Source organism: Tenrec ecaudatus, chromosome 18 (assembly GCF_050624435.1).
Source record: "Tenrec ecaudatus isolate mTenEca1 chromosome 18, mTenEca1.hap1, whole genome shotgun sequence".
In the NCBI taxonomy this organism is placed as follows: Eukaryota; Metazoa; Chordata; class Mammalia; order Afrosoricida; family Tenrecidae; genus Tenrec; species Tenrec ecaudatus.
Genome location: NC_134547.1, coordinates 9,034,120 through 9,042,971, shown reverse-complemented (window position 1 = coordinate 9,042,971; position 8,852 = coordinate 9,034,120). Strand labels below are relative to the sequence as shown.

The following is an 8,852-nucleotide window of genomic DNA, read 5'->3' as shown; positions in this document are numbered from 1 at the left end:
GATAGACAGCATTTATTAAGGGACCCCTGTGGAAAGGGTCGTGACCCACAGGTTGAGAACTGCTGTTCTATAGGGTCCAGAGGTCCTCAAACTTTTTAAACAGGGGGCCAGTTTACTGGCCCTCAGACTGTTTGAGGGTGGGACTATAGTTTAAAAAAAAACTATGAACAAATTCCTATGCACACTGGATGAGTCCGCTGCTAAGCAGGACAGGCAGCTGCAGCGAAAACACCCGGCGGGTAGGATAAATGTCCTCCGCGGGCCACATGTGGCCCGAGGGCTATAGTTTGAGGACCCCTGGGAGGGCCAGCCAAGTGCAGCTCTGAGCCACATGCTGCCCTGAAGTAAGATTGGGAAGAGAGAAAAAAGTCAAGGCTGGCATTCAGATCATGATGATTTCATATATATATCTTGAATCAATTTTTTCAAAATAATTTTTTAATCGTTAGGACGAAGGGATAGGCCTTTCCTTCTTTCAAAGTCTGTTAACCCCCCACGCACCAGGCTGCTGAGCGGATGTGTTCACTGGAGTGGAGACAGGTCGGCTGCAATGCCCACCCACTGGGGCAGGAAGGCAGCATTCGGCTTAAAGATCTTCAGGAATTCGGAATCGGCAGGGTGAAGTTGGCTAAGTAGACCTTGTCCCCTCCAGCCAGGTAGGCGGCCCAGAAGCCGAAGGTCCCAACCGTCCTGACGGTGTGGTTGCACTGGGTGAGCAGAGCGAAGTCCCTGGCCCGCGAGCCCTCCTGCCCGTCGCCAGCAAACACCACGTCCCACTGGAGGCGTCCACATTCCCCCGGCACCACTCCATGTCGTTGCTGGTGACCACAAAGACAGGCGCCTCGTGCCGGGCCCGAAACCAGTCGGTGGCCTGCTGCAGGTAGGCCCCGTCGTCCACCACCCTCCTCCAGCACCCAGGCATGACCTGCAGATAGTCCCCAAGGCGCACGTGGACCCCCATGAAGGTGCATGGCCGGGTCCCCGCGGAGCCCAGGCGCAGGGACCTCAGAAGCCTCTGGGCCCCATCGCGGAGGTGCTGGTGTGGCGGTGAACTCCCCTCTCAGAGGTGGCGGAAAAAGGTCCAGGAGCTGGGGAAGCCAGAGAGCTTCAGGTGGGCCTGGTCCAGGTGGCTGTACTCCTCGGACATCCAGGCGTGGAGCTCCAGCCCCTGCCAGGCCGTGCGCGTGTCCACCTCGGGCGCCAGCATAGGCAGTGTGATGCGGAACATGGGGGCCAGCGCGGTGTGCACGGGTGGCAACACGAAGGCCTGGCGGCCATTCAGCTGGGCCAAGGCCAATAAGGTGGCATACTGCCCCATCAGATTCCCCAGCCGGCCTTCCGGGACGATGGTCCAGGTGCCCTGTGGGCGGGCAGAGGAGGCATTGGGCGCGCCCGGTGTGCCTGAGAGGCAGAAGATGGCCACGGGCACGTGGTAGGGACACAGCACGGACAGGTGGAGGATGCTCGGGAGAAAGCAGTCGTGGAGGCGGAGGAAGCAGGAGATGGCTGAGAGCACGCAGATGGCCAGGAAGGCCAGGCAGAGGTGCAGGTGACTTGACGGCCACACGGCTGCAGGGCTGGAGCAGGAATGGATGAGCCGATGCTCTGAGGGAAGAGGCTTCTGGGTCTGAAGGAGGAAGGGGTAGGTGGTCAGACTCCAGGGCTGAGGGAGGAGGGCTGGGGGTCTGGACTCCTGGTCTGAGAGAGGAGGGCTGGGGGTCAGGACTCCTGGTCTGAGGGAGGAGGGCTGGGGGTCAGGACTCCTGGTCTGAGGGAGGAGGAGGGATGGGGGTCAGGACTCCTGGTCTGGAGGAGGAGGAGGGTTGGGGGGTCAGGACTCCTGGTCTGAGAGAGGAGGGCTGGGGGTCAGGACTCCTGGTCTGAGGGAGGAGGGCTGGGGGTCAGGACTCCTGGTCTGAGGGAGGAGGAGGGCTGGGGGTCAGGACTCCTGGTCTGAGGGAGGAGGGATGGGGGTCAGGACTCCTGGTCTGAGGGAGGAGGAGGGCTGGGGGTCAGGACTCCTGGTCTGAGGGAGGAGGGATAGGGGTCAGGACTCCTGGTCTGAGGGAGGAGGAGGGGCTGGGGGGTCAGGACTCCTGGTCTGAGGGAGAAGGAGGGATGGGGGTCAGGACTCCTGGTCTGAGGGAGGAGGAGGGATGGCGGTCAGGACTCCTGGTCTGAGGGAGGAGGGATGGGGGTCAGGACTCCTGGTCTGAGGGAGGAGGAGGGATGGGGGTCAGGACTCCTGGTGTGAGGGAGGAGGGATGGGGGTCAGGACTCCTGGTCTGAGGGAGGAGGGCTGGGGGTCAGGACTCCTGGTCTGAGGGAGGAGGAGGGGCTGGGGGTCAGGACTCCTGGTCTGAGGGAGGAGGGCTGGGGGTCAGGACTCCTGGTCTGAGGGAGGAGGAGGGCTGGGGGTCAGGACTCCTGGTCTGAGGGAGGAGGAGGGCTGGGGGTCAGGACTCCTGGTCTGAGGGAGGAGGAGGGCTGGGGGTCAGGACTCCTGGTCTGAGGGAGGAGGAGGGCTGGGGTCAGGACCCCTGGTCTGAGGGAGGAGGGCTGGGGGTCAGGACTCCTGGTCTGAGGGAAGAGGAGGGCTGGGGGTCAGGACTCCTGGTGTGAGGGAGGAGGGATGGGGGTCAGGACTCCTGGTCTGAGGGAGGAGGAGGGCTGGGGGTCAGGACTCCTGGTCTGAGGGAGGAGGGCTGGGGGTCAGGACTCCTGGTCTGGAGGAGGAGGAAGGTTGGGGGGTCAGGACTCCTGGTCTGAGAGAGGAGGGCTGGGGGTCAGGACTCCTGGTCTGAGGGAGGAGGGCTGGGGGTCAGGACTCCTGGTCTGAGGGAGGAGGAGGGCTGGGGGTCAGGACTCCTGGTCTGGAGGAGGAGGAGGGTTGGGGGGTCAGGACTCCTGGTCTGAGAGAGGAGGGCTGGGGGTCAGGACTCCTGGTCTGAGGGAGGAGGGCTGGGGGTCAGGACTCCTGGTCTGAGGGAGGAGGAGGGGCTGGGGGTCAGGACTCCTGGTCTGAGGGAGGAGGAGGGCTGGGGGTCAGGACTCCTGGTCTGAGGGAGGAGGGATGGGGGTCAGGACTCCTGGTCTGAGGGAGGAGGAGGGGCTGGGGGGTCAGGACTCCTGGTCTGAGGGAGGAGGAGGGATGGGGGTCAGGACTCCTGGTCTGAGGGAGGAGGAGGGATGGCGGTCAGGACTCCTGGTCTGAGGGAGGAGGAGGGCTGGGGGTCAGGACTCCTGGTCTGAGGGAGGAGGGCTGGGGTCAGGACTCCTGGTCTGAGGGAGGAGGGATGGGGGTCAGGACTCCTGGTCTGAGGGAGGAGGAGGGATGGGGGTCAGGACTCCTGGTGTGAGGGAGGAGGGATGGGGGTCAGGACTCCTGGTCTGAGGGAGGAGGGCTGGGGGTCAGGACTCCTGGTCTGAGGGAGGAGGAGGGGCTGGGGGGTCAGGACTCCTGGTCTGAGGGAGGAGGAGGGGCTGGGGGTCAGGACTCCTGGTCTGAGGGAGGAGGAGGGGCTGGGGGGTCAGGACTCCTGGTCTGAGGGAGGAGGGCTGGGGGTCAGGACTCCTGGTCTGAGGGAGGAGGAGGGCTGGGGGTCAGGACTCCTGGTCTGAGGGAGGAGGAGGGCTGGGGTCAGGACCCCTGGTCTGAGGGAGGAGGGCTGGGGGTCAGGACTCCTGGTCTGAGGGAGGAGGAGGGCTGGGGGTCAGGACTCCTGGTGTGAGGGAGGAGGGATGGGGGTCAGGACTCCTGGTCTGAGGGAGGAGGAGGGCTGGGGGTCAGGACTCCTGGTCTGAGGGAGGAGGGCTGGGGGGGGTCAGGACTCCTGGTCTGAGGGAGGAGGAAGGCTGGGGGTCAGGACTCCTGGTCTGAGGGAGGAGGGTTGGGGGTCAGGACTCCTGGTCTGAGGGAGGAGGGACTGGGGGTCAGGACTCCTGGGTCTGAGGGAAGAGGGGGCTGGGGACAGAATTCCTGGCTGGGAGGGAAGGCAGGCGGCCAGGCTTGTGATTTCCAAGGCAGCCGGGGTTCAGCAGCTTCTCCCCTCCCATTGCGCCCGCAGCCATTCCCCGGGCCCACCAACTCCCTCCAGGTGTGCAGGTGCAGAGGTGAGCCCTAGACGGTGGGAAAGAGGGACCTGGGGGTCTGGAATCACCCTCCTTCAACAAGCGGCTCCGGGAGGAGTCGTAAACGGGGGACGGGGGGGGGGGGTTGGGGGGAGTTTTTTAAGGAGGCCTGTGGGGCGTGTACCTGGGTTGGGAGCACGATCCTGCCTCAAATCCTGACTCAGAGCCCGCACTCACCTGGGCTCCGGGCGAAGGATGAAGGGAAGGCGCTGACCAGCCTAGCTATGTTCAGCCACCTCCGGAACCTCTCGAAGGCCAGGCCCCCAGCCTGGCTGCTCAGCCTCCCACCCAGCCTCTCCAGAGCGGGGGGGGGGGGGGGGGGGGGGAGGGGGGGGCACCCCTGGAGTTGAGCCTCCGTCCCCAAGGGGCTGGCCGGGGATGAAGAGAGGCTGGGATGTGCCTTTTGGCTTGCTGGCCGGTATCCTCAAGGGAGGGGTGGCGGCGTACCCCCCCACCCCCCCCCATGTTTTCAGGGTCCAGGGCCTCGCTGCTGCAGATCCAGCTGGCCTGTCCTGGGCTGGCGGAGAGTTCCGCCCCCTGGCGGCGTACCTGGCCACCAGGTACCCGCATCCTTCCGGAGCCCAGTTGCAATTCTGAAGACAGGTGTTTCCCCTGTCCCTCTGTCCCCCTCCCACTCAGGCGCCTGGCCCTTCCCGTCCGCCCCCGGACCCTGAAGGAGCCCAGACACCCAGAGGAAGGATACCTGGCTGCAGGTAGGTGGCTAGTCCTTTTGCACCCTGCCCGGCCCTTCTGGGGGAACCGAGAAGTCGCTTGCCCTGCGGGCAGCTCGCAGGGACCCAGATGCCTGTGCTTCCCGCCTCCTGGAGGCAGCTCATTCCCATCCCTGTTAGGTCCACCCTGGGAATACAGAAGTCTCAGCGGCCCCGCCTACCTTTTCTTGGCATGGGGGACAGCGCTCCAACTCTCACACAGTAGACTTATCAGCGGACTACTAAACCCCAAAGCTAAACTCACTGCCATCAAGTCCATGCTGGGTAGTGAGTCCTTGTGTTTCCCAGACGACTGTAACTCTTTCCAGGAGTAGAAAGCCCAGTCTTGCTCCCTGCGGAGCTGCTGGTGGTTTCGAACCGCCCACCCTGAGGATTGCACAGTCCCAACGCTGTAACCACTGACCACCAGAGCTCCCTGTGAGAGGCCTCCAGTGGGGGAACAATAATGCTAAGGAGGTACACTCACCTTAGAATCATAAACCGATCCAAGGGCAGAGGTGGGAAGGGTTGGGAAAGAAAGAAGGATGGAAACAGGAGCTGGAAACACAGGAGGGGGTGGGACAGGGGACTCCAACCAAGGGGCTTGCAACGGTGGAGCTGAAACAAAGGGTGCACAGCATCGCCGAAGGGGAACCCCCTGGTTTTGAGCTGGAAACATTCACTCCATTCGTAATGGAAAGCGTAACAATGAGCAACCTTGTTGATAGAAGCAAACACCTCGAGGGAACCAGTGACCCGATGCAGGGGCACAGGGAACATTGTCTCAGGGGACAAGGTCAACTGGCAGGACAGAGTCCGCCAAGACAAGGTTCTGCATCCCCAATGGTGATAAGCAACATGGTCTTAATTGCTTGTGATAGGCCATCTGTGTCAGTCTGGGTAGACTAGAGAAACAAATTCATAAACACCCATATGTGTATAAGAAAGAGGTATATATACAAGAGCAATTGAATATTGAGAAAACATCCCAGCCTGGTCCAGATCAAGCCCATAAGTCCGATATCAGCCCATATGTCCATTACCAATCTATAAAGTCCTCTCCAGACTCACGAAACACGTGCAATAATGCTGAGTGCAGGAAGATCACAGGCCTGTGGGTGGGAAGTCTTGTGGGCCCAGTGGCAGTGTAAGCATCTCCGCACTGGCAGGGGTCTCCACGTGGCTTCTCCAGCTCCCAGGGCACAGGGTCTATCAGCATGGCGCTATCCATGTGTCTTGTCAGTAGAGCGTCTCTCAGGGAATAAGCTGAGGAGGAGTGGGTCTCCCGCCTCCAAGGCGGAAAAACCAGAGTTCCCAGAATCCTTAGCACAAGGCCATGCCTACACAGAGGCCTCATTGGCTACCACCCGACTGATAGGATAAACACCCCTTCACTCTTAATCCTCAAATTGACACCAAAGTCTGTAACTACCACACCATCTAAGGCAGCGGTTCTCAACCTGTGAGTCTTAACCCCTTTGGGGGTCGAAAGACCCTTTCACAGGGGTCGACCGATTCATATTGGTAGCAAAATGACAGCGATGAAGTACCAATGAAAACAATGTTATGGTTGGGGGTCCCCACCACCTGAGGAACGGTGTTAAAGAGTTGCAACATGAGGAAGGGTGAGAACCACTGCTCTAAGGGGTGGCTATGAATCTCTCCCTGTCCAAAGGGAGTAATGAAAATGGGAGATGTGTAGGGTGTTAGGTTGGGTTCTCTAGAGAAGCAACAAACTCTCCACATTCACACGTGAAGGAGTCTGGGAGGCCGGGGCTCCCGTGGAGGGAACCTTCACGTCTGTGGGTCGGAGCTGCGGCCCACTCACATTTGCCTAAGTAAAGTTATTCCCCCTGATGTCCCCCCATAATAATGCCAAGTCTCAGGGGCTATTTGCAAACACCTGGTCACTGACTCTACTTTAGTTGGAGGTCAGCTGCTTGAAGGTCATCTCTCTGAAGTAGGCAGACCACTAAGGCCATCAGATCCTATTGTCTGTCCCGTCCTGAAGTAGGACCCACATCCCTCTGATAAGGATAATGGGTTGTTCCTCTGGAGGAGAGCTCAAAGACTCCTAAGGTCAAGCCAACTCAGGGACGACCAAGGTTAGGCTGCCATCTTGACTCTAGAGCCCACCCATCTTGTTACTTGTACACCTTCCTGTCACATGTATGGCTCTAGTGCCTCCCCTTCCTATTGTGTGTATCCCTCTAGCTCATCCCCCTCCTGTTACAGTTAGGTAGCTAGATTTAGGGCCAGGGGGGTTGTCTGTCCCATGCCTACAAAGACCTCCATAAAGGAGGTTGGAAAGGAATCAGGCAATCACTAGATGCCTATGAAGACCCCAAACTGAGTATACTCAAGCCCCTGAGCCAGGTGGGTGGTCCAAACCAGGCCCTGGCTCATGACATCATCCAGGTGGGCTCAACCCAGCCAATGGGATCAACCAGTACCATCAACCACACCTCCCCAGCCAGAGGCTTGAAATATCCTGGCTGTAGGACGGCCGCTCTCCCTTTACCCTGCTCCTGGTCAGAGGCAGGTCGGAGGGTGGGGGCACAGATGTGCCACCCTCAGGGCCTGCTCTGGGCCTACTTGGGGCCTACAACCTCTCTGGCCTCCGTGCCCTCCTGCCCCTTCCTCCCTCAAACCCTCCATTTTTGATAGCTGCTAAATGACCTGCCTCCTTCCCCCTCCCATCTCGGAAAGTCCCACCAGTGATTGATTTCAGAATGTCCTCGCATGTTCTGGAGATCAGAACACTGTAATGAATAATACTGTTCCTTTTGCTGCTGTCACCAGGAACCAGGTTATAGTCATTGCTGTACCTGTGAGGTAGCTACCACGGGGACTAGGGCGTCCATTGCGCATGCTCAGAGGGTTGAGCTTCCAGTCAGGAAGGGGTGGTACATATACGTGGGCGTGGGCCAGGGGAATTCAATTCAGCCAATGGGGTCGACTAGGGTCTTTGACCACGCCTCCCAGCGGGGGACCTGAAAAGCCAGAATCCAGAGACTTGAGGCCCTTCTGCTCCTCAGAGCCCGTGCAGCATCTCCTCTGGCCTCAGGACTTCACGTGCGGGGGGTGAAGTGCTCTGAGGTGCCTGTGTAAACTTGAAGCTTCTTCTACCATTCATAAAACTCACTTGGATCACAAGCCAGGCTTTGGAGCGAATTCTTTCTCATGCAAAGCCAAGGGCCGAGGTCTTTCTCCCACGAGAGAGACCTAACCTAGCCCGTCACACTAACTGTAAAGAACAGTCACATTAACTTTGCTTTCTGTTTCTGCTCACGCTTGCTTAAGTCCTAGACAAATCATGAATGAGTTTTTGTCTTCTAAGATGGACTGAAACATGTATTCGGGACTGCAATCAAAGAATCACTTTTAGATGCTAGCAGTCCGGTTATAACCGAATCAAGACTCTTCTAAATCACCCAGACTTTATAGTGGGTGTCATTTATTTGAATGACACTCGGTCCCTGGGATCCTCCCCCTCCTACCCGAGTTCCACACATGTAGTGATCTTTTCCAGCGAATTGCTTGTGTCCAGTTGTTGTGAAGCCTTTTGAGATGGTAAAACCTGACCCTTGTCCCGTCCTTGGATAACAAAGCAGGCTTCGGGGTGAATTCTTTCGTCTTGCGAAGCAAAGAACTGAGGGATTACCCAACTCCAGAAACCTTACGCTGCATATGTGTTACCTGCAATTAGGGGGACCTACATGCCCCCTGAGTATATATAAGCCTGGTTGGAAATATATTTGCTCTCTCTGTGCAGACTTGGCGCCTGAGGTCATGGTGGTCCCGGGAGTGAGCCCTTGCATGCCTTATCTGATCTGATGTCTCCTTAATTTTACCCTGCAGTGACACAACTGCCCCTTGGACCCGTCTGATTGTGGGGGCAGATACCCCACAGAGACCCTGTTGTCTGTCCCACCTTACGTGTGACCCTCTCCCTTCTGATAACGACCATAGATGGTTCCCCTGAAGGAGAGCTCAAAGACACCCAAGGTC

General features: G+C 58.9%; 1 protein-coding gene across 1 annotated transcript; it reads right to left on the bottom strand.

Annotated features, from left to right (window-relative positions):
* Nucleotides 1-522: 522 nt before the first annotated feature.
* On the bottom strand, nucleotides 523-4,701 carry FUT1 (fucosyltransferase 1 (H blood group)). The gene is given in 5 exon segments (XM_075537906.1): nucleotides 523-611; nucleotides 614-775; nucleotides 778-1,605; nucleotides 4,309-4,426; nucleotides 4,579-4,701. Coding segments are annotated over 5 exon segments (1,320 nt in total).
* Between the last annotated feature and the right edge of the window lie 4,151 nt (nucleotides 4,702-8,852).